The sequence below is a fragment of the Mercenaria mercenaria genome, chromosome 2 (assembly GCF_021730395.1).
Source record: "Mercenaria mercenaria strain notata chromosome 2, MADL_Memer_1, whole genome shotgun sequence".
Classification (NCBI taxonomy): Eukaryota; Metazoa; Mollusca; class Bivalvia; order Venerida; family Veneridae; genus Mercenaria; species Mercenaria mercenaria.
Window position 1 is genome coordinate 64,496,204 of NC_069362.1, and position 27,448 is coordinate 64,523,651.

The 27,448-nt window shown below is 34.0% G+C and overlaps 1 protein-coding gene across 1 annotated transcript in view; it reads left to right on the plus strand.

Annotated features, from left to right (window-relative positions):
* LOC123562785 (lysosomal alpha-mannosidase-like) overlaps nucleotides 1-13,287 on the plus strand; it is a 42,238-nt gene extending 28,951 nt beyond the window's left edge. Inside the window, exons 22-26 of the mRNA XM_045355379.2 lie at nucleotides 1,492-1,582; nucleotides 2,039-2,184; nucleotides 9,754-9,924; nucleotides 11,323-11,422; nucleotides 11,839-13,287. Of these exons, the coding sequence (XP_045211314.1) occupies nucleotides 1,492-1,582; nucleotides 2,039-2,184; nucleotides 9,754-9,924; nucleotides 11,323-11,422; nucleotides 11,839-11,942 (612 nt within the window). The 3' untranslated portion in view covers nucleotides 11,943-13,287. The remainder of the gene's footprint in view (nucleotides 1-1,491; nucleotides 1,583-2,038; nucleotides 2,185-9,753; nucleotides 9,925-11,322; nucleotides 11,423-11,838) is intronic.
* Nucleotides 13,288-27,448: the final 14,161 nt, after the last annotated feature.

The window sequence follows — 27,448 nt, forward strand, 5'->3', positions numbered from 1 at the left end:
CCGGAGATAAGTTAAAAAATATGAGAGGCATTGACTTGAATCTTGGAATATAGGCAGACGGTGATAAGACAATGTGCAGGCTGCAGCAATCTCCATTACACAGTCCCCATTACCCCCACCCCACCCATTCACCGAGAGAAAATCATTCAGTATCTTGCCCTTTAGTATCCTGTCACCACCACCACCACAACCACCACACACAACCTGCTTTCCTCCTTCCCTCACACACAACTACCATGAAAACAAATCTTTAAATTTTGCTTTTTCTTTAAGACTTGCTTCCGTCCTCTGAGCTCTTGTATCTATCTTTTATTTTACGATTTTTTGTATTTTAGTGACTTCTTTTTGTTATTACCAATATTTAATCTTTCTACTGTATTAAATCTGACACCTGTGACGAAAGGGAAATCGGTTTATTGCTTTATGTCATGGCAAGAGTGTGTATTTTTAGTACAATTTTAATTAAAAGTTCGTTAATATCTGACCGAACACTGATTGCATAAAGTATTCCCAACAATCTTATCTATCGTTGACATCACAGAAATGCACATCTAAGCGTTATTGAAACAACTATTTTTTTCCTCTTAATTTAACCACAAGTAATATGTTGCGATTGTATCACATTTGTAACTTCCGGTACATCTTGATTAATGAATTGAAGAATATCCCAACCGTGTCAATCAAAGCTGAAGACATCCGGATTAATTAAATGCAAAATTGATGTGGCAAATGGAGCTTCACATACTTTAATAACGATGGAAGGCTCTGCATTAAAATAAACTGACAAACGATAAACATAATATATTAATCCGATTAACGATTTCTTTGTTTACAATATGTTACCCAGGTGGCAAAATCAGTTTAAATGGCTGTTTTCTTCCACTGAGGCTTTTTTTAAGTGAAACACGTAAGTCAGTGTATTATCATAATTATATCAAAATTTTAATAATTCAGTTGATATATTAAGATCAAATCATCTCAATTTCAAGTTTGTTTTGCAGCACAATTTTTATCCGTTATCCACTATCAACAGCGTAAATTAATCGGATAAATAAAACAATCTTGTTAAACATTTATCGAAATAAGATTAACAGCATGTGTGTTACAGAAGCAATATGGACGATTGTATGTAAACACTTGGAAAACAATTAGCTGCTTTTAAACCCAAATTAATTCTAAGGATTTCAACCGAGTAATAAGCCCAGCGCTGATTGAGCTGAAACAATTTATTGTGACCTTAAGAATTTAACAAACAGTGGGCATGATACTTTATTATACATTCAAATAAATTGCTACCAATTCATATCAGAAATAAAATGTTCTTCCGACGAAAAGATGAGAAGTATTTATTGCCAACTACCCAACCACGACACGAAAAAATGTTATTTTGCACATTACAGGTTTAAATAGATAAATAATAATTCTGTTTTACTTGGCCTAAGTTTTGCAACTTGTTACATTTTGTATTAATACGAGAGACGCTATTAACAGATACATCGCCGCACGTTCTTGGATGATTCCCTTGGTGTTGAGGAACCGCTGACGGAATACGGAGCAAGTGGAAAAGGCATTGTGGTTAGAGGTGAACTTACTTCACCCACATATCTTTTATCACCTAAGGAGGCATATACCATTTTGTGCAGTTTTATCTGGTAAAATGTACCAACCGTTTTAGTTGTGTTTTTTTTAAATATATACAACTATACATTTTGGAAAGGTCTGTGAATCTCTGAACAGATAAACAAATAGTTAGCAGCTTAGCAACGAGAGAAAAACAACGTACAAATATCACATTTTCTTTTTGTTTTATGTTTCATTTAATTAAACAATCATATTTTACATTTGATAGTTTTTACTGTGATATTATCAAATATATTGTACTTTTATAAACTGTTTGTTCATGCCATGTTCTCATTTAATTGTTATATATATATATGGCAACAGCCGTGTCGATTTTCTGTTATATCATCTCTAAACATTCTAATTGAATTTTCAAAATTGTTCGCATTTTTTAATTGTTTATGTCTTTTTTGTTCAGGAACACATTATATCATGCTCAACAAGATATCCAGAGCGTCGTCAGTATACCGACCACTATACCAGAAGATTTATCTCCAACCATTTATAACATTTTCCACACAACTTCCACAATATAGTGACTGGGCAAACACTCGAAAAACACTGGTAAGACAAAAGGGATCACTTTCGCTAAAGTTCAAAAAAGACTAAATCTCTTCTGAGAGATACAGTGTCTTTTCACTAGGCAAACATTTAGTGAAAGTTGCACAATTTAGAAATAATAGTGTTGTAATGTACTAGATTTTCACAGGCGGAAACAACATTGATGATGTGCTGTCAAGTTACTGATGGACACTGCTATTTTGCTTGTGATACTTGTAAGGCGGTATGAGTTAGGGCAAGAATAACAGAGACACTACGTATAGTGTCCTTCTTCAATAAATCTACACATAATTATATTGAATTTTGACATATAATGCCTTTACAAAACTTTCTCTTTTTAGCTTTAGTGCTAATAGAAAACCAGTGTGGAACCAAATATATTCATAAGAAACTTAATCCGTCCAATCCAAACATTAAATTCCAAGGATTAATTTAATTCAAATTAATATGATCTTTGAATTTTAGGATTGTTGCATTCAGTTTAAAAGTGTATTTCAATGTACATATATGATAAGAAATATACTTGGCAAATATCAATTCATTGACACTCGTGTATGACTAATAGGAGACTAACAATATTTATTTATCTTATTTTGTGGGGTTTAACGTCGCACCGACACAATTATAGGTAATATGGCGACTTTCCAGCTTTGATGGTGGAGGAAGACCTCAGGTGCCCCTCCGTGCATTATTTCATCACGGGCGGGCACCTGGGTAGAACCACCGATCTTCCGTAAGACAAAAGACAAAAAGCAAACATGAATAACCATGCTCAAAGAACATATCTTCCCCGAAAGAAAACCATCAGTAATGTAAAGGTGTAGCGACAACAATCAGAAACACCATAAAAGCAAGAGGTACTGCCTGAGAACGGCCAGTGGAAAAAAACTTTGAAGTTCGAAACAAATTGTAGCCTACAAACCCCGTTTTAATCCCTTCCATGTTAAGTCTCAATATATCACCATCAGGTGAATCATTTACACATGTATTGGTAACAAAAGGCGCGAGGTATAAAATACAAAATGCATTTAAAAAGTAAGAACATATAAAAGAAAACATAAGGAACCATTATATGCATACACTCAGGACCTTTGCAGAAAGCAGAGCGACATGACAAACACAATTTAGGATGCGGCGAAACAAATCAAAATATTGTCTTCATTCAAAGATCTTCCATAGGGAAGTAGATATAATAATTCATTAAAAATCACTCTTTTATTGAATTTTCGGCCACCTGGCCTTTATCAAAACATGAAAAGTCATTGATACAGCTATGTAACATCCATATTATAATACTTGTTTTGTCTCAATGACGTAACGTCATTTCCTGTATTATTTCACATGTGTCTGTCACTCAATTTATGAATCAATTTATAAAGAAAGAATAAGTGAACATTTGCGTGATATCAGACAACAGGTTGACAAGCCTATTAATCGTCATTTTATAGGTCATACTGAAAGGGACTTGCAGGTGGTAGTACTGCAAAAGTTATACCATGAAGGCCGCCTTTACAGACAGATAATAGAGGAGAAATGGATGAAGAAGCTTGCAACGAAATTTCCACATGGTTGCAATGTTAAATATAACACATAAATTGAGTGACAGACACATGTGAAATAATACGGGAAGTGACGTTATGTCGTTTGACGTCGTGTTTACAGGAAATGACGTCACGTCATTGAGACAAAACAAGTATTATAATATGGATGTTACATAGCTGTATCAATGACTTTTCATGTTTTGATAAAGGCCAGGTGGCCGAAAATTCAATAAAAGAGTGATTTTTAATGAATCAAAATAATGTCTATTATCGGGTATTTCACTTTTTTCCGACCCATACAATCAAAGAGTTTTATAATGCAATACGCAGTTTTAAATTCAGTTGTAGTTTGTAAATAACATTTTCTAAAATGCCAGGCTTTTAGAAGTATTTCCAGAGTATTTATGTGAAATCTTAAAAGAAACCCTGAATTGCGACATTAAAATTAAGTAAATTATTTTCGCTGTTAATGGTACTGCTAACGCTAACCCTGTTGAAAGAGGTAATTGGTAATATTATATTGATTAAATTGAACTACACAACATGTCATTTTAGCACTGACTCTTTAATTTATTTTTAATTGAGAGTATAAAATTTTATCATCTTGATCAGATTCTATTACTAAATAATTTTCAGTTAATAACATTAATAGTTAATAATGACTCAGTTCCTTTCCAAACAATTTCGTCACCATTTCGGTGTAGATACATTTTGATCACAAAAACATCTTACTTGCGTCTGACTAGGATGAAGAAAAGTTTGACTTGAAAAGTTTTCTGGCTTGCAATTTCAATAAAGCATTTTTTACTAATTGCATTGTAAAAAATTTTACTATGTGGACCTGTGACGAAGTTTGTAAAGCCCTTTCCTTTTTATTGAACAATATTTACGTCAGGTTTGGGAATGCAGTTTTCAGACAAGCAATTGGTATTCCCATTGGAACAAATTGTGCACCCCTTGTTGCAGATGTTTTTATATTGTTATGAAAGAGATTTTATGTTGAGCCTTTCTCAAGATGCACAGGCAGACATTATAACTGCATTTAATAATACATCACCCTTTCTGGATGATATACGTAATATGGATAGTCCGTTTTTTGATCAGTTAGTGGAAAATATATATCCCAGGGAGCTGCAGTTAAATAAAACTAACAACTCGGATAATACTACTTCATTTCTAGATTTAATCTCTCTATTTAAGACAATTTCATACATACCAAAATTTATGACAAGAGGAATGATTTTAATTTTCCCCCATTTGGATGGAAATGTACCCCAGGCTACATCTTATGGGGTATATATTTCTCAGTTAATTCGGTTTGCAAGAGCGTGTAGTCATGTTGAAGATTTCAATACTTTTAATACTTTTCCAAATTTTACTATCGTAATTCAGATTTGATTTTAAAATACGATAGCAATTTTAAATCACTTCTGCGAGAAGGTATATCAGACCCGCTTTTTATGGGGATGTGGTTTACAAAACTTTGTAAGATTTTGGGTCATGGCAATTTTCCAATTGTATTTAGTAAAGTAATTAAACGTTTTATGAAAAGAGGTTATGACCCAACTGTTTTGAGACATACCGCATGTTTGGTATTCAACCCTTTTACTGTTGGACGCTACGCTTTCCTCTTTGATTGTGTCTGACGATCAGGTGAAGGACTCTATGATTAGTAGTTCTTGAATCCCACCAGGACTGAGCTATTTTGATTTCCGTCTTCTGGCCTGTTTCGTCGGGCCCTTAAGGGTGTTTCCCTTGTTGCTCCGTCTTCTGCAAAGGCATTGAGTGCATGCGTTTTAGGTTCTTAAGGATTGCATTTTTATATTATATCTACAAGGGCATCTTTGTGTTTTACATTACATACCTTCTGTTGCCTTTACGTATGTTAGGGTCTCACCTGGCGGGGATTACTTTTATTTACACTGTCTTGTGACTTTGGAACATGGTGAGGGTAAGAGTGAGTTTAGGTGCACTATAAACCGGTTTAAACTCCCCAGTGGTGGTTTTGCCACTGACCGTTCCAAGACGGTGTGTTCCTGTATATGTTTGTTTTGTCCTTTTGTTTTCATTTTTGTGTGTGGTGTGCGAGAGTTGTTCGTGTGTGTCTTTGGGGAGGCTGCGTGTTTTGAACGTGGCTTTCCCTGTTGGATATTCTTCCTTGTTTTTTTCATCATATTTTCTACATTTTCAAAGTAACATGTTTAGTCCCAATTATTGACACATTCATTCTTTGGCGACTGTTTTTAGTTCTATTCTATTTCATCTCCGATCGTGGAAATTAACTCCGTACCCGGTCATTACCAAAACTGCTGTTAAACTCCACTCAAGTCGTGATCCGAACCCGTAATTTCTAGATATACGTTTAAACACTCTAGCCTTGTTTAAGTTCACTTTATTTGTTTTATACCATTGGAATGGATAGAAATAAAAGTATACTAAGAGATGTGAATTGTACGCAAAATCACTCAACACTAACGTCATGACTACGTTAGAATGTACAGTACTTACAAGTATATTCTCCTAATTTCAAAAGTCACTTTTATTCAATTTAAATTGTTTCTGTAGTAGAAAAAAATTTTTCAACATAATTGTAAGGTTAAATGTTTTCATAAATCAATATGGTAGTTTGATGAAAAGGATTACACTTAATTGAAACATGAGTAGATGCTAGCTGTTTCTACTTTTTTCATTAATTTAATGTTTATTACGTATGCAAATGAATAAATAATTAGATATTCCTGTCTACGTGATGGAGGCAAATGTTCAGATTTTGCTTTGTCATCCTTTAAACCCCCAACAGGAATATAAAAGGGAGGCAATGGCGGATGGGTTGTTTCCCTTACATTTTGAACATTTTTCAGTTCAGTGATGGTTTTTTATGAATTTTAACTTGAATCATGAATAAAAATTTTTTTAAAAAATTTGCACATATACTTTAGCCTATTCTTATTCCTTTGTGAGTTATAAAATGACATTTTATTGGAAAAAAGGTGCCTTTGAGTAAAAAAATATTGCACTGACAGTTTGAAATTTGAATTTTGTGGGAGGAGTCAGAATAATTAATGATGATGTGATCTGTGTTTGTAAACAGTAGCACATGGTATAGAGCAAAATGTAAACACAAGCACAAATCATGCAAAACTTACCAGTTTTAAGAGACAGCAAATTTTGTAAATCCATTTGATTAGTCAAAAGACATAAAATTCCATTTATACACTTCACATTATTCCAGTATATTGTATTACTTATATTATGATGTAACATTATTTTTGCATGGCATTTATTCTTTATAGGATATATTATAGTAAGAACATAATCCTTTTCATTTTGCAGCATATATGTGTACAGATGTGAATAATATGAAAATATATTATAGTTATTTACACTGTTACATATACATGTATTAGTACAGGTATGTCCAGTATATGGTACTCCTACAGGGTTTGGATATCGTGAGCGTACAAGTTCAAGAACACAGTCTGGCATTATTTCACGTTGTACCCTTACAATGTCAACACTTAGATTGTCTTTTTTCATAACCTTTGCCTTGCTTAATAATTATTTTTACTGCGCCAAGCATTACGACGATCCAGATTTGACAAAAAAAATTTAGAGCGGATTTTTCTTGCAATCCCTATTTTTTTATATGAGGTGCTTTTCCCTTCCCCAGCCATGCTTGTTCATTTGTTGTCACACAGGGCAAATAAAAACACTCCTTACACATTCCTTCATTATCTGTATCATCATCCGATTCATCGATCATATCCGTTTCCTGAGAACTGGACATTCCTTGTGCACTGTTGTCTGCTCTATTTATTTTTTTTGATGACCTTGAGCTAATTCACCACTGTTTTCACCTAACTCTCTTGATTGGTGCTTTCAATAAATTCCCAGTTATTATGATTAAATAGTGCTTCAGTTGTTAATTTTTGTTCCTCAGTTACCAAAACTGATATACATTTTTTTTCTGGTTTTCCATTTTATTCTCACAATGAAAGCCTAAACAATGCCAACCCGCCACTTTTTTTCTGGACATACTTCAAGGATTCCAAGTTAGGGGGATGTTACCTGTCGTAGACAGATTTTTTGTACATTAAACAGGGTCTGAAGTGCAATTTGTGCATTATACATTATTCTACTAAAGTTTTATTAAGATTCTCTGTCAGAAATCTAAACATGAATCTGCAATTTTAGTGTGTTCATTTTATTCTTTAGTTTGATTGCCCCTTCTGAAGAAATAAACTCAACCTTAGAAAACTGGTTCACTTGGTCAAGGATAAGGAAGGGCTATCCATTTACGCCAAATAAACTTGTTTCCTCTTTATTTGATAATAACAATAACTAGTAGTGGAAGTCCACATTCATTATATCAGAAAATAACAATAACATGGTATATAATTTAGCATCACTTCCAGTAAAAATGTTATAAACTATCAATATTTTGCATTTCTTTTGTAGAACATCTGATTACCATTTATGAACACATATACACTGAGAAACAAACTGTAAAATTACTGTTACACTGCAGCTTCTGCCTCAGATCTTATCTAGATCTATCCATACTGTACTGTAATACCAGATGTTTTACTTGCTATTTATTACTAATTGGTGCTGCTAAGTCAAAGGTTAAAACAATATTATGCAATGGTCCATAAACTGGTCAAATTAGTTTACAGGGAGCTTGAATGGTGCATAAGATTTAAGAAATAATGATAATAAAATCTGTTAAAATGATAACATTAAATATAATTATATTGTTAAATTATGCAGTTTCATAAACAACCTAAACATCAATATAAACCCCTATTTCAAACTGGGCTCTACAATTCAAGGTAAAACATGCTTGTGTTTACATCTTAGTTATAAATAGATAACCTCCACTGATTCAGCTGATAAGCACTGCCTACTTTATAGCTCATTTACATCCGATAGTCTGATCGGATGTTGGGGCTTTAAGTGTAAATTATCAATGACTAGTTTCTCATTATTATTATTATACCAGATTTATATAGCGCCCTTTTCATGATAAACACGTTCAAATGCGTTTTACATATAACAAACGCGCGAAATTCATCAATAATAATAATAATGACAAGTTTCTCATAAACCAATAGAGATTTTTGTAAACATTACGACAGGATTTTTTGTCAAACGACCCAGCCTCCTGAAGAGATTTCTGAAGACCGATTGATTCAGTATTGTTAATACAGTACACGTAGATCGTAAAGTGTCAGATATTTATAAAAATATTTTCACATGTTTGACGTCTTGAGGTGAAATAAGGCCAATGCATAAGTTTGGTATGTAATAAAGCATTGATGTTGGTGTCATTTTAAGTATAAGAGACGTTAGATGAACTGACTCGGTCTTACATTAAGAGGGAAGAAATGTTGACGCTTCGCCTGGTAAAGCTAATATGTTGTAAAAAGAATTTTACATTAAGGGTCTTGCTAAATTGTCAAACAATTCAACTCGTTTAGTAATTTCAACATGAGAAGACATTCATATAATTATAGTTTATATATAAGCAATTTGACAAAAAATGTCATCGTCAAATATTCAACGAAACTTTTAATCAACTAAGCCGTTATGGTTTTCACCACCTTTTTCAGCATTTCTTATTTCCTCTTATACGATTCTTAAAATTATGTAGCATCTAAGTGTTAAAATGCAGTGTTCATCTAATGCTAAATACTGATACCCAATGCAAAATTCAAGTTAATTCTGGTGACTTACATGTTAGTTTGTGATTGCGTTTTTCAGTTTTTTAATTGCTTCAAAAAAAAAAACCCGTTAGTTTCGTTTCGAATTTTTAAATGATTTCTAGTTTTAAAGTCTAATTTGACAGAAGTTAACAATTTACGCTTATAATTAAGTATATACTGACGTCATCTTAAACATCTACTTACTCTTGGTTCCTCGGTCAAGGAAATGAAACCTTTTCATTCGTTAAGCTTCCTGTAAATGCTTTCGTAGGAAGGTTATCATCTGAAATAAATAATTTAAATGTATCTATAACACTTTGTTTCAGTGGTCAGGAATAACAAGAGCACTGCCAGAAAATGTACATTTGTTAACGCTGGATGCTTGGCAAGAACCCGTCGTAGAAACAACATACACGTCTTTGCTTTTACGATTAGAGAATATATTTGAAGAGTTTGAAGATGAGACAATGTCAAGTCCAGCAACGGTAGATTTACAGGTAAGACAAGTTTATTAAACATTTCAGCTGTGTTTTATTACCACTACAGCGAAAAGTATCAGTCTGTCATTTCAGTCTGTATTATCATAAGTAGAAAACATCCATTTCGTTGTGACAAAATGTAAAACACCATATCATAATATGAATTATATAATGTGAATTCCTACATTTGTACGGTCGTTTTATAAATTATACGTTGAGTCAATTGATTTTACAGTGACTGAATCTTTACGCTATCCAAAAATTTAGAAGGAACGTATAGACGTCCGTCCGTTAGTACATGCGTGCGTCTGTCCCGACAATTCTGACCTGGCTTATTTTGTAGTATTTGCACAGGCTGAAAGCTTCTCTACCAAGAAGAGATGCACAATTCACTAATTTACTGCAGTACTAAGACCTTTAATTGTGATTTTTAAATTAGCGTTATACTGAATATTTCTCCTGTACTGTTGATGGGATTTGAATGAAACTTAAAAGGAATGTTCGGTAAGAAATTTAAAAAGTGGCAACTCCACATCCACCCAACACAACGAAAATGAAAATGTTGCAGGCTCGGTTTGATTGAGCCTTTTTATGGACCGTAGTGGAAAAGCATGTTACCGTCCGCGCCCTCTAGCCCGGATTGAGCATGAATTAACAATTGCACATGTAGCAAGGACCAAAAACAAAAGGCTTACCCGGAAAAAAGAAAAGAAATTAGCAGAACAAAAGAAACTGGGATTTAGAGAGGGAAATGAGGTTATAGTGCCTGTATGTGAAACCTAGTTATACATCCATTATGCGTTTTACGGTGGATTGATTTTACTGAGTTATGACCCTTTGTATCTACATGCCCCTAATCAGTGTGGGTCCGAGCCTCACTCGGGGCGTTCTTAATGTGAGGAAGCCATCCAGCTGGCTTACGGAAGGTCGGTGGTACTACCCAGGTTCCCGCTCATGATGAAATAATGCACGGAGGGGAATCAGGAATCTTTCTGACCAATTAGTTTTAAGATGGAAACTCTACATAGAAATTCTTGTAAGGTTTAAAAAGAACATTAAGCTTCACTACCAGCAGGAGATGCGCATGTTCTCAGGATATGACCCTTTGATTTTACTATAGAATACCGAAGCACCATTCTTGTTTCTCCTTTTGCAGAATGCAGTAAAACCAATAGTTTAAGGAAGTGCAGAGCACAAGATACAAGTTCTTGCAGTATTACATTTTTAAAACAACAACATCTCTTTTATGCACATGAAGCACCATAGTGGAGCGTCCATAGTTTATTATTAAGCTTTTAATGTACTATTAATTAGATACAGTTTTTCGTCATTAATGAATCATATTTTCCTACTAGTCATACTTCTTCTTGAGAATATCTAAACTCAAAATTCCGTTTCTCGTAAATCATGTTTCAGAACTTGTTCCATCCATTTCACATCACTGAAGTTATAGAGATGTCTCTTGGGGCAAACATGAAAATAGAAGATATGCAGAGACTAAAATGGAAAACAAAACGTAAGATGTTTTGGGGAAAAATGATATATTCTAAGCTATTATGCTTTCATGAAAGTAAACGTTCTTGCCTTAATTTGCAATGTTCTTATCATTCACTGATCTTATTTAGATTTAATGGACATAAATAGTTTACGATGTTATTATTTTGTCCATTTATCATAATTTAAAGATATGTGTTACATAGGATGGATGATGGAAATTTAAATTTGAACTAAAGATGATGGGCTTCTCAATACACTTTGAAGTGACAGGGCTAGAAAAAAATCATTAATCATATCGTAATATAGGAATAATGACCAGAGGCGAGATAGTTGTCGTAATGAATGAATGAATGAGTTGGGTTTTACGGTGAATCGACACAAAAAGATCATATATCGCCGAAGTTGTCGTAATGAAGACCATCTGTTATCTTTCAGATGACGAACAACGATATGTTATCAATCACTTGGACAATGGTTTCATATTTGAACTTACCCCGATGCAAATCCGGACTTTTCAAATAAATATTGACAATCGTTAGTTAATACTGTGAAGGTGTAACAATTTCATACATATTCATTCATTATATGCTTATACTGATACTAATATTTTCATTATTTTATCTATTAGAGTATCAATATCAAAAGAAAGATGACTAATTCTTGATGTGCAACAAAATTGCAGGAATAGAAACGCTATGTGCTAGGATTAGGCACCATTTACGCTATTACTATTATTATTATTAATATTATTATATACAACATTTATATAACACTCTTTTCATATAAAATACGTTCAAGTCAAAAGTGCTTTACATAAAAGCATCTACATAATGTTCAATAACAAAGGTAATTGAGCTATTATAGAATTAATTTAAAATTACATTACGGTAAAAATTTTATGATACATAGCGTTTTAAATTAAAGCTAAGCAGATTAAACTCCTAAATAAAACAACAACAACAAAATAGTTAACTATACACAAAGTATAAGATATTGAATGACAATTTAAAATTTACTTTACAAGATAAGATAAGTGCGATCAAAACATGAAACAAAATACAATAACGTAAAAAATAACTGATCTATCACAAGTTAGAACAGAATAGAACAAAAAATATCCTACACGTTGAACAGACAGAATTAACCAGTATGATGCCTGTGAAATGCATCACTGCATGCAAACCGTCCCGGATGATTGGGTATAACAGACAGTTTCATATCAGCATACTAGTACAAAGGTTAGGGTACTCTCCAAGCGACGTTATTCTTCAATTTCTATTCCTTTGTTGAAGATATCAGAAAAGAAATGAATACTATCAAGCTCCGAGTGTGGCTTGTGTTTAGTTCCGAGTGTATATATGGTGAAGCTACCACACGTCTTTGGCGGTTCTTCCAGAAGAGAAGTTTTGACCAATATAACTGATAACATGGCGTAGGGAGAGGTTTGTATTTCCCCAACCTATTGAATTAAAACGAAGCTATCTCTTAAACCATAAAAAGTTAGCATTTGAAGACAAATTGATAGCTTATTTCAATAAAAGGACAGCTCTATAATTGTGTTCAGCAATTTGTCCCAGAACCACACGGCACTATCTCTAAAATGATATATCAGTTACAGTACAGACTGCTCTTTTAGAATTCAAGTTATCTCTCAAACTTTAGTAGAGATAATATCGCTATTAAATAACTTTAGATATCGCTATTAAATAACGTTTTCCAGTAGTCACTGAATACATAGTAATTCGGTTTGCATTAATTCTGAAAAAAAAAAAAAAAAAAAAAAAACAATTTGAACTCTCATTTTTGTATGCGAGCAATATACAATGTATTGGACCTGTTGTTTTGTGTGCTAGCAATTCCATAGTTTCAGGTTTTTATTTTCAGGGATTAACAGAGTTCCACTTGAACCGTTTCTAGGGATTGTGTAAGGTTTAATGTCCAAAATCAAAATCAAATTGTGCAAAGATATCACATCATTCATTTTACACACATTTATAGAATGTCACAAGAATGTTTTGTTTTCATCAAATGAGCAAATTTTTTTTTTAGGATGCAAAGGTGTAGATATTGAGTTTTTCCTGATATATAGTCAAGTAAAAATTTGTTTTCAAAAATATGACAAGAAGTCAGGATTTGCCTGCCTTATGATGGCATTCGCGTGCGTTCGTAAAATCAAGACATGCGTATTTTTGTGACTTTTAATATTGAGTTGAGGTCTTAAAACATGTAAAATGGTAACATAGCATTATTCGATTTTCTTGACATTTTTATATGTCATTAACAACACATTTTAGCATCGTTGGATGTCCGTTACCCATCGTCCGTCCGTCCGTCCACAACATTTTTATAGAACGTTCTGTACTAAACCACCAAATCCACATCATTAATATTTAAAGGATGGTCCCTTATTATACGATTTTAAAATAATTTCACAAAGAATTTTCAAGGTTGACCCTCGACTAAATTCCTTCAAAACGTATCGTTGTTGTTGTTTTTTTTCTGTAGCTGCAGGGGCCGACACTAGTTTTCCCTGTATTGCTATATGGCCTAAGACCACAGTTATTTTTACTATATATTCTATATAGGCACTGGACACTATAGCAATTTCGCATGCATGCCAACCCCCATAAAAATACCTGAACTCAACAGAACTATTCAAGAGAAAAAGTTCCAGTCACAGTAAACATTGGGTTGACCGGCTCTTTTTCTCACCATTTTGAACCAAATCACATGCGTATGAAGAATACTCTCTAGATGGCCACAAACAGGCAAAACAGGCCGTATCAAAAAGTCATGTTATGCATATTCTGACATTCACATTCTGTCAAATTGTACATGTACCTATCATTTCATATCTCCTCTATTAAATCATGCCATTTATTGCAGGTCTTTCACTCAAAAATTCACCAATATTCACCTTCAAACAGAGGAACTATTTTCCGCGTAACTACTTCCGTATTGTCAACCAAGGGCAAATAACTGTGGTCTTGTGCCATATGGAGAACTTTGAAAAAGCATCCTGTGTCATCATTCTGTCTCTACAATCTACATTTTACCCGTTCGTATTTAAATTATTTTAAACTTTATAAGACTTCTTGTCAGAAAACACTGGCTTTATTTCAAAAATTGAAAATAACTGGTGTAACAGAAAATGATATGATAGTATGTTAGACATCTTTAACCGCTACAATTTAAACAAACTTGAATGGAAATCCAGATGGATTACTTTGCTGTCTTTATGTCTCCTACGTTTTTCGACATATTTGATCAAGCCCGCGTATTGTCGACATTAAAGAGAGGAAAGTTATTTCCTTGCGTGACCCTTTATCAAAACTGTTTTGCCATGTTGTGAAACTCAGGTTAGCGGTCTAAGGTCGTCAGGGCTTTCTTGCTTAAATATGTAAGAAATTTCAAACAGGTACTTTTAATACTATTATGACAGATATTGACAACAATGTCAGGGGGGCGTTACTTGTTTCCATTAGTATATTATTTTGACTTTAATTGTGTGATTTTACTATTATGTATCCAATTACTACTACTGTGGCATAAAGTTATTGTCTATTCGTGATGAGAAATCATGGAGGAAATATTTTATTTGCAATAATTTCTTTTTACCCTGACGTTGTCGACATTTAATTGCCTATATACCTTCCAACAGGCTATTTATTTATGAAGCTCTGTAAACGCCCTGGTCATTGCTCAAACTTGTCATTAGTTTATTACCTTTCATGCCCCTTTAAATAACAATAGTACTTGCAATTACATCGTTATTTCGGTCTTTGTTGTTTGCCCTACGTTGATTGCTTTTACTAGTCCATCAAGGAAATGATGTTATCATCGCTACTTTTATATGACCCTAATATCTGACTTTGTACTTTCAATTACATTGAAATTAAAGATAAGAAACAGTATATTTTATTTCAAAGATGTAAGAAAAAGTTGATTGATTTACATTTTCAAAAATCCTAATTAACTCGAAATCGACTTTCCCCTCTATGATGTTGACAATACGCGAGCGACCTGTAGAGTTTCCACTTTTTCTATTTGATCCAATATGTCGAAAAATAGGAGGAGACTTAATGACAGTAAAATTATCCATCTGGATTTCCCCTTAAGATTGTTTAATTTGTAGCAGTAAAAGATGTCTATTTATTTTCAATTTTTTACTTAAGTGGACAGGCTAACAATTTAAACGTGTTACGGTGTAGTGTGTTTAAGCTTTGTATAAAATAGATTGAAAATATTGCAGTTATGGATAATACAAGATATTGAATTGCAAACTATAACAAAATTTGAATAGACTGAATTATTTAATATTTGTGTAGAATAAGGAGAGGAATTCCCACGACATTACATTAATTTTCCTGCAATGAAATATTGATGTGGTTAGGAAGCTAGCTGTATTGAGTTGGTACAACACAATGGCGGGTTCATGATAAAATCATGAGGTATTTCGTTCGTGTACCAAATGCTGCAAGTCTCGCTTCATCGGACACTATCCTCTGATTAACTTTCACTATTAATTTGAGTTTCAGCCCACGCCTCGGTCTATCTCCTGCATGTGTACTGATACAGGAATTTTGCTACTTTAAGAACAGTATGTATAGATAATGTTTATGAAACAATTTGGGTACCATGCACTGTTTTACATATATCAGTTATGTCCTTGCAAATAGAAAAAAAAACATTTAAGAATGAAATACATTGTATAAAGAACGAGGAGGCTTAACTCTCAAATGAATACATGCATTCATTACCAGTACTTACGCTTTCTATTCATTTCCTATTTTAAAATTAATTTTCTATAGGAACCAGAATTTTGTCTATATGGTCAGATGGTCAGATATAAGAAATGCATATACATTGAAACTGTATTTTTTTAAAAAACTAATGCTGCATTGAACCATGCTCGAATAAAACAATAAAACAATATCTGTATCTCGAGAGTTTTGTTACCATGTAAATAGCTAACGTAGTGTTTTTGCTTACTCTAAATAATCATGTTTCATTGTCTCTTTAATGAAAGAAACAAATTATTGCGAACAAATTATCATTTATTGATTCAACAATTTTAATGAATTCATTCCATACAAGTGACTCATTATGGTTGTCATCTTTCCACAAGGAATTGAAATTTGCAAATATCAGAATATTTCACTAGGATATAAAATGTATCGGCACTGTAAAATTATTCACACATTGTAACAAAGAGCAATGATAGAGGTTAAAAGAAGTAAAAAAAAAACATTCTCAAGCCGTTTTTTTATGTTAAATAATGATGTATTATATATGTATATATATAAAATCTTACCAGATTTATGTAACACACTTTGAGTGATAAATACGTTCAAATGTACGTTCCATACGTACATACATATATAGTGATTGTTTTAACGTATTGATATAAAACCAGATCTGAGACAAATGTACTTTATTCCGTTACTGGACAATGGACTAATGTACTTTATTCCGTTACTGGACAAACTTACTTTATTCCGTTACTAGAGAAATGTACTTTATTCCGTTACTGGACTAATGTACTTTATTCCGTTAGTGGACAAACTTACTTGATTCCGTTACTGGACAAATGCACTTTATTCCGTTACTGGACAAATGTACTTTTTTCCGTTACTGAACAAATGTACTTTATTCCGTTACTGGACAAAGCTATGAGTAGACTAATGCTAAACAGTGCAAGTTTAAAAATGTAAAAGATTATCAGGTAAAGGACAATTTAGCGATGCGAAAATATACAAATATCAGAAATCCGTACATTTCTAAAGAATATTTTCACAAAACCATTTTGATAACTTAGCTGATAAAATTATTCTTACGAAGAACACGTATCTGTGAACATCGACATATAATAGTCGCACTCGAAAAAACTAAATTTTAAAATCTGCAAAGGTCGCTATGGATCTTAAATCTTGTGTTTTGGCTTTGGCAATAGTTCAAACAAAAACACAAAAAGTTTAAGTCATGCATTTTGGAGTGGTGGTTATATTGCTAACTAGTGGTTTTGCGGTTATCTTTTGCAATTCGACTACTGATGTTTGAATTAAAGAACGATCTAGTAATTAAATATTTAACAACATGGTTATTGACGTGGAACGTGGAAAATATCTTGTTTAAACTTCATAAACCGCTTAACGTTAACAAATTTTATACAAAGATGAAGGAAATGAACTGTTTTTCATTTAACCGAATATAGCATCATCGGATATAGGAGAGTAGAACATCAAAAGAAATGCACTTTTGCAATTCCGCAACTCAGTATGACTGACCTCCTTTCCAAATTTAAACTTATCACAAATACATTCTTAAATGATTAGAACTGGTATAATGAAAGTGGTTGGTTTTTAGATATTTTGATAACAGTTTTGATTGATTTAGAAGTCATTAATTAATTCTAAGAGCTTTGACGCGAATCGGGTTTTGTGCTATTTCATTTGAAATAAGCGCTAGAGCTGTAAATGTTCAGTTTTGTCACTTAACCGTGACGGTAAGACTCTTGAATTACTCCGCGATAGGACATCTTTAAAGCATCATACTAAAGTTTGTAGTAATACACGTGTACCGCTACACACCTGTTCTACGGAGGCAGGCTATATATCCCACATGACGCGGTAAGTTTTAATATTGGTCTTTGTACGGTCTCTCCATCCCACATATTTCTCGGATTTCTTCTGTAAAATCAGTCTGCCCTCAGTGATGCAATAATGTCCTATAAGACGATACAACAAAAAGTTGACCTCTACTGCGATTTATTTTTGCTGTCGCGACAAGGGTGCTTTAACGAGGCTTGATGAAATGGACGATCATTTTTGCAATTGATATTCAAATGCGAAACTTTGATATACGGATAGCTTTTTGTATAAAAATCTCTTCTTCAGTTAGATAAAGTCGTAAATATTCGTAAAAGCACACGCCTCGTTTGACTTAAGGAGACCATGAGTCGATTAAATATATTATAGTCTTGTTGGGCAATTGAACAAGAAAAAGAATAGCATAACGTTATACAGATAAAATCAAAATTACGAGCGTATATTGAATATGGTTTTATCTTAATTTAATTTCACCTGTGTTAAATCGAACGTACCAAACACAAAAACGCGGTTTTCACCTCCATGTAAAATAAACATGAATAAAGTTAAGCCGTAAATAGACTATTATCCTTAACTATTATTATCGTGTTAATCTATGCATAATGAAACACTCAACCATGAGAGGGAAAATTTCCTCTTGTCTATTGATACCCACAGTGGCCTATTGCCACTATTGTCGTTGGTGGTGACATCCCTACTGAGAGACGAACATCACCGCTGCAACAACACGCGTAATTTCCGCCAGTTTGCACCGGCACAATTACCTGACTTGATGGGGTCACTCTATAACCATTTTGCTTGTTATAACAAATTATGCTTAATGTTGCGAGAACTTGCAGTCGGCACGCCAAACTGTAGGAGGTTTAATGTTAACTATCTGTTCATATCGTCAATTTTCACTGGACATTACAAATCAGGCTAGACAACTATTCAATTTCAAATACTGCATGATCCGATGAATTTTGTTCTCTTTTGTTACTGTCCAGTGAATAATAATGTTAGAGATGAGGCAATAAACTACAGATGTTAACACCCTTGAAGACAAAGGGCGACAGTCAGCTGTCAAACTACAAAATGTCTTTATGATTAAACTATGAAAAGCATGCCATGTAGTAATATCAGATTCATCTTAGAAAACCAGGGGAGATGTGATATAAAGAAACTGAAATACTTTGGACCAAATCTTTAAAAATTCTTTTTTTTTTTGTAAAACCAGTGAAAACATTTTGGCAATTTTTCTCTGTTCAAGTCCGTGTCTACGTATTTTGAATTACTACCCATTTCTTTTGAAATTAAACTATGCTTTTATGTATGTTTAGTTCTTATTCCTGTAAAGGCAGTAACCCTACGTAGCGGGGAGAAGGAGTGAGTGTTTGGTTCAATTTCCTAGTGGCGTTTACGGTGCCCACTTTGTCCCTTCATTTGTTCGTTTTTCCTTGCTGTCTGTATGTTTTGTTGTGTCTCTATAGAGACTTCCTTCGTTTGATCGTTTTCCCTTGCTGTCTATATGTTTTACTGTGTCTCTAAAGGGACTTCCTTCATTTGTTCGTTTTCCTTTGCTGTCTATATGTTTTGCTGTGTCTCTATAAGGACTTCCTTCATTTGTTCGTTTTCGCTTGCTGTCTATATGTTTTGTTGTATCTCTAGAGGAACTACTAACTTCACTACTTTTAATTCTAACTTTATTACTCCTTACTTCTATTTCCCTTATTTTTAATTTTCCATTCATTACTTTTAACTTCAACTTGCTTAGTTCCAATTTCATGACTTCTAACTTTCATTTTCCTTACATTAAAGTTCCTTAAATATAATTTCTAACTATCATTTACTGCAAACTGTATGGATTATTTAGGCCAGTTTTGACCGTACGTAAACGCAGAAGCGATAGAGATATCTTGATACGAATTCTTTAGATACAAAAGGGAAAAGTATGTATGGAGGCTCAAAGCACAGCTGATAATACGTCAGTTTGGTTTTTACAGACAGACAAACATACACATGGCAAGTAAAACTTTGTGGCTTAATAGGAATTAAAAGAACTAGTCATTATTTTAACTTAAATACTTATATGTATTTGGTAAAATTGTAAAACGTTTTATTAAAAGAGGTTACGACCCAACTGTTTTGAGAATACCGCATGTTTAGTGTTCAACCCGTTTACAGTTGGACACTACGCTTCCCTCTTTGATTGTGTCTGACGGAAGAGGTAGAGGACTCTATGATAAGCAGTTTTTAAATCCTACCAGGACTAAACTGTTTTGATATCTGTCTTCTGGCCTGTTTCGTCGGGCCCTTAAGGGTGTTTCTCTTGTTGCTCTGACTTCTGAAAAGGCATTCAGTACATACGTTATTGGTTCTAAAGGTTTGCTTTTTATATATTTATACACGAGCATTTTTTGTGTTTTACATGCCATGCCTTTTTGTTTCCATTACGTGTGTTAGAGATTCACCTGGAAGGGATTACTTTTATTTACACTGTCCCGTGTCTTTGGAACATGGTGGGGGTAAGAGTGAGGTTGGGTGCGCACCATAAACCGGTTTAAGCTCCCCAGTGGTGTTTTTGCCACTGACCGTTCCAAGGCGGTGCCCCACTGTGTTCCTTTGTTTGTTCGTTTTGTCCTAATGTGTTGGCTTTGTGTGTGTGCGCGTGTATGTGTGTGTTTGTGGTGTACGCGTCTGCGTGCTGTGGGTTTCGTTTTGGGGAGGCTGCGTTTTTGGTACGTGGCATTCCCTGTTTGATATTTGTCTTTGTTTTTTTACCATATCTACTTTGGATAAGTGAACAAATATTCAAACGGACATGTACATTATCATGCATTTACTAAGCAAAGTTAGTTCTTCTGATTTGAAAATCATCAATATTTTTGGTCTGAACAAGGCTTCCATAATGTATTCTTGCGTATATATCAATCATGTGCACTACTGTAGGGGCGGTTTCGCTCTTGGAAGGTGACCTTACCTCGCCACAAGATAGTCGGCCTTACGTAGTTTATATGGAACTGCATTTACATGCTGTCGCCGCTTAATTAAATATAGTTCAGAAAGGCAAGAAAAAAAGTGCTCGGGCATTAACTCTGTAACACAATATACCGATATGGGTCCAGGTGAAAAACTGAAAGCGGTTAATTATATATCAGATATCTCGCCAGTTAATACTTAAAACCCTGTGCACTGCCAAATGATATAAATCATGGAAATAACTATTATATGTAACGGAGGATATCGCACATCCAGAGCAGTCTGAATTAAACTAGATAAACTTACAGTGAGTGTCTATGCAATCTGACTAAGTACTTGATCTTTTAAACGAAGATCTGAGAATGACCCATTCACATTCGTCTTCTGTATATTTTGGATTTCCAATATTGCTATTTTTATTTCCACAAATCTATTTTTATTTGAACCATTCAGACGACTTGTTCGAATGTCAAAGAGTAAGAAAAATGTGCACATAAATAGTTCGGTTTGACTGAGTCTGTTTATGAGAGGTAATGAAATGTTCAATACCCCACACACCCTAGCACCGGCTGAAGCGGAAATATGAATGTATACCCCATAATCTCAAAGGACCAGAAATATAAGGACATTAGGCTGAAACCGTTTTTTTTTTAATTTTCTCTGCGATTTTTTTTATTATTATTATTATTATTATATCTAAATGTTTCTTATAATAGATTGCTGATGTAAATTTTCTATAATTTTCTAGTGTGGATACAGTCTGGATTTTGTATGTGCTGATATCGCAGTCTGCAACGTTAAAGCTAGAACACTGATTCAACAAGATATTGCTATATAACTTAAACTATTTATTAGAACAATGCTCAGAAAAATATCTGTGTATCGGCATGCCTTGGTTCATCATTATTTTCATCCAATATTTCAATAGTGAAAACGGCCAAGTCCTTACACAACAGCTTTTTGATTTGATAACGCATACCTAAATTATATTTGCAAAATATTAAATTATTTCATATTTTTTTCGTTAAATTCATGATGATAAATCTTAGAAACAGATCTAGAAGAATATAAACGCGTTGATAGACGAAGTTCCAAGTGTTTACAATTATTTGCGAAGCAATATACTCAGTTCCAAAAGAAAGTGTGTACTTTTTAAGTTTTAAATATTTCAAAAATTCCTCGACGTTTTTGTTTCATTTTTTCATACACTAACTCTCAGGTATAACTCAAAATCTAAAATGCACACCAGTTTGTTTACGAACTGATTTAAATTTTGGTACCAAACATTATAAGTTTTCATGAAAATAACCGGGAAAAAATAACATAAAACTAAGTGCACACTTTCTTTTGGAACTGAGTGTAAGTTATTTATGCATTAAACATAAAGACATCAAGAACTTATGTATTAATTCATCATACGAGATGACAAAGGCAGGCAAAAACATAAGTGTTGCAATGATGTAGCACACTTGCTTGAGGTCACCTCCTGATGAGCTCTGAGATCAGAAAACGGTATTTTATTTATTAACAAATTCTCATATTTCGTATTTTAGTTGTTTTCGTGGTTATGTCATTACAGGTGCATAAGACTATGTGATATCGTCTGTAATGTTAGTGTTGAATAACAAGGTCTTAAAAGCTGTCTGTCTGAAGTGAAATGAGAGTCACACAAAGTGCGATAAATTAAACAACATAATACACCACTAGTGTTTCTGCTTAGCTTTATAGTTTCGTACTATGAAGTGTAAAATCAATGGTTTTGATATAGGTCCATCAAAAACATAATCGCTTTCATCATTGAAATAACATTAGCATTTAACAAAATTATAGGCAGATGCACATCTCAGTTTTCACATTAAAGCTATTTGTCAGTTTTCATTTTATAGTCCTACAACGGTAAAATAATTTCAGACAGCTTATCATTCGGTAAATGTGTTCGAAGTAAAATGGGGAATACATACTCAATTATATCCAGTCACTAACGTTACTGAGTATTCGACAAGACCACGGATCGTCAAGCTTACAACTGTCTCTTTAGAACCACCATCAGATGTAGGAAAATGTCTTGAAGTAAATGGAAGTAAGGCATTTAGCAAGAGTGATGTTTTCCTTGTCTTGTTTTTCTACCAAGTTAGGCCTGTTTGTATGTGTGGATGTATGTGCAGGTAGGGGTTAGGATGCGGGTAAGATTCTGAATTGTCTGAGTTCGCTTGGTTTCAAGTATAGATGAAAATGTGTCCCTAGAAACAGAACAACAACAAAACATGATATATGATAATACATACAACAAAGAACAATATTAGAGGTCTTTTGTTTTCAAAACAGTACCATATCCAGTCCCTCAAATGCTCTTCAACAAAACAAAAAATAATTAGCCCATTGTCAGATCCCTGAGATTTAATTACGGGATTTTGCACACCGTTAACGTCTTTTTTCTCATTTCTACATTTTAATATTTTATTTCCAATTGCTTTAATGAAAATGACATTTCAAATTTCAAATTAATTCGTTGTGCACATATTCGCTATTGTAAAATGTTATGTTTCCATGTAATCACTCTTTATTAACTTACTTACAATAATTCGAAATAAGCTTGTACGTGCAATTCTTGCAAATATAAAGGACTATTAGCTTTTTATCGAATGTACAGTCTATGCAAATTGAAGCAAGCTTTCAAAGACGCTGGATATTTATAACAGGCAAAAAGATAAAACCTTAGGATTATTTTCATACGCCCTTTTTGGACAAGCGGCACGTATTACGTGTTCACCCTTTATGGGTATGCAGTTTGGGCGGGACGTTGAAACGGTGTTCGCCCAATAACTTGAGTACTAAACAAATTTGTGCATAAAGTGTATCTAAACCAAGCTTGGTAGCCAGCCTGTTCGGATCCGTATGTATGGAGTTACGACCCTTGAATCGATCAAACTGCCGAAATTGGCCGTGTCCGCAGGATTACTGGAGTATCTTCTCTACCATACTTATACAGAAGATTTATTACTATTAAATATAGATCAGTCAGTTCAAACCAGTTTTTCTACAGTAATGGCCTTTAGGTCAAACTTGCTAAAATTGTGTCAACGCCATAACTTAATTATAGGAAAGCTTTAACAACAGTAGTATTTCAGATTGATGGTAATGCAGTTCGGTATTTTATAGGTATGACAATCACAATAGAGATGTATATCCCGGACAACATCTTAAATAAACAAACATTAACTCATATGAAAGGCACGATGCTGTATGAACCATGGAGTTATGGGATAAGCTGTTACTGTATGAACCAGGAAGGTCAGTCTCCGGTGTATAGTACATGCTATTGAATTGTGGTTTTGAGGTGACACTGCGTTAGATTTTTAATGGTGAAAAAAAATAGCCTGATTATCGCACATTATGTAGTATAGTTCGAGCGCTGCATTAACCTGTTTATGAAATTAAATTCTACCAAACCTCGAACCTGTTTATGTAAAGTTTGGCTAAAACTCAAGCGCTATATTTACCTGTTTATTTAACATAATTCGCCGGCCAAAACTTCAGCGCTACGATAATTAGTTCGACCAAACCTCCAACGCTGCACTATACTCTTTATCTAGGTAGCAAGGTACACTTCGAATTTTGGCCCCCGTAAATATTTGTAATAATTAGAACTTCATGATTTTGGATGTCTGTAAATTAAGATTAGAGATAATGATTGTTAATTCTTTAGAAAATTTATACTGCCGATACATATAAAATCCTGATGTCAGTTGTAAAACCAACTGCTGCTAGTTTTGTATGAATCAATGAGACACCTTTTCGCGGAAAAATTCAAATCACGGAAGGGTTCTGTGCTTGTTGATTGATACCCGGGAACATTTTCGCTATTTTGTGAAAAAAACAAAAACGAGCTGGATGGACCCCAATTCCAGTCATAACCAGAAGTTCAGCAAGGACTATTAAATTGAGAAATGCAATAAAATTGGGCATGGTTCTTGCAGCGGGATCATTGCAGGCTGTTCAAAAGGTGCAAAATTGATGATTTTGGCATGCTGTTTGTAATTGATGGTGTAGAACTTTCGTTTTCATAACTTTCTTTATTCTTGTATGAGAATCCTGATCTTGCCATTAATTAAAAGCACAAAACATGCAAGCAATTTATAAAATGGTCACCCTGATTAAGCTCATAAGGAAAGTGCAAAATTGCGACGCGTTACATGTAAGACTGTATTGGCCAGTTTTTCAACTATTAAGTAATGACTTAAGCTCTGACTTAAGCCGTGTCGGATATATTTACAACGATTTAGTCAGCACGTGAATAACGGGGCTCGACAAAAGTTAAACCTTCAATTGGATTTTTCTACTTTGAGCGGTGTCAGCAATGGCTTATCTTTCTATTGTTATTTTAAACCTGGGGCACAGGTGGTTTAAGAAAAAATGGAGGCGGAATATTTAGACATGGATTTAAATTTCCAGTATGAAGTTAAAGCAGAAATGTTGAGGAGGGAGGGAATGATACGGGATTGAGCAAACCCTTTCGTTATGTACGACGATTTGGACTTTTCGATAGATTTCGTCTCAGTAAAGCTAGTATTACAGTTATTTTACTTTACAAAAAAAAACTTAAACCAACGCCGAGGCCAATGCCGACGCTGGAGAGACAGTGCAAAAGCTCTATTTTTTATTCGAAAAGTCGCGCTTAAAATGTAACAACTCTTCACTTTTAGCTACGTTTGTCATGTTGTACACGTTTCAAAATATGCGTGCAAGCATAAATATATAAGTGCATGTAATTAATTATAAGTACATGTAACTCACAAATATGAAGGTGAACATTATTAGTTACACTGCTTGTTGGTGACAGCGTATATCCCGTATCCTGTCACCAACAAGCTGTGTAACGATTTTATCTTGCCGACTACCCTTTACTTACATGCTATAATATAATATTTTGTAAATTAACAAAGTGGCAGCCATTTTTTAATCAAAATTCATATCTGGAATGTACTAGCAGGATATGGAATATATCCTGTCTCCACGTGACGTCTATTGACCAATAGAAATGCAAGAAACTTGGAGGAGGCAAAATAAATATGGATACGCTCTACATATATATACGTCTCCTTTCAATGACGTGTGGATTTTGAAATTCATGCATTTGCATGTGCAATTTGAGTACCTGTACTATTGATTTAAATTTACAAATGCATTCCTAATCACATGTGCATATTGCACGTATTTTGTACATGAAAGGTGGAACATTTAGGAATAATGAAAACAATAAGACATGGAGACAATGAGTAAACATAGGAATGCTTGTAGTCTTACCTTGAAATAAATTCACCTTTTTTTCCCAGCAAATATTTTTTTCACTCATTGGACGGGCGCTAGTGCTTTTGTGTTTTAATGTGTCTTTGTATTTTTCTATGATTTCTATGAGAATTCATTTTTCGAAAGTAGTAAATCACCAAAGTAACACGTTTTATATATGAAAAATTACAGCGAAACGGTCCGATAACTGTATCTACATGTTCATAGTGTGTGACCAAGGCTTAGCTAATACATCGCAAATATACCCGCCGAGTATTAGTAAAAATCCGTTAGAAAACAAGGTTGAGCGATGGCTTAACTAATATTGGTTTGAACCTTTCTTAGTGCTACAGTTGAAAAACTGGCCATATGTGCCCAAACTTTTCAAATCTAAGTGTACCCTGCTACCTTAACTATTACTGTACTTTTTCGCTATTTTTCCAAAAAGGGCTGGTTCACGGTTTTTTAATTCGCGCATTTTCATAAAACACGAAATTATATTTTTGCGGGAGTGTTTTTTCTACAGAGTGTACTATAGATCGATTGTCCGGTTTTTAGCACATGTTTTGAAAATTGCGCCACCATAATCGGGTATAAATAAGGTAATCATAAATATTTCGATTCGTTCACAACACATGGGATTATAGTTACTGCGTTAACCTCGAATACGAACATAGGTGAAATTAATACTGATCTAAGAATGTCAAACGTCAAAGATCGTCACGCAGAATGGATGCCAAACTCTTTTAATAAACTGTCACAACAGACTGAGCTCCTGAAAAGTTCTTTTGTTTTGGCAGTTTAATCACACCCGGCAAAAACTGTTAGTTAAAGCGCTTTTGTTCGGGCAGACGGCTATTATGTGTAACAATTTTGTTTGGTCGTTTGTTTGTTTGTTTGTTCAACAGTATTTCAGTTATGTAACGGCGGGCAGTTAACCTAACCAGTGTTTGTGGATTCTGTACCAGTACAAACCTGTTCTCGGTAAGTAACTGCCAACTTCCCAACAGGTGGAGGACGAATGATTTCAGACACAATGTCTTTTATCAAATCGTCACAGAGAACATACGCCCCGCCCGGGGATCGAACTCGCGAGCCCGCAAAACGTAGATCTGTGCTCCCCCTACTGAGCTAAGCGGGCGGGCGTGTGTATCAATAAAAGCAATTATCAAGCAGTTAGAGAAAATGCAGAC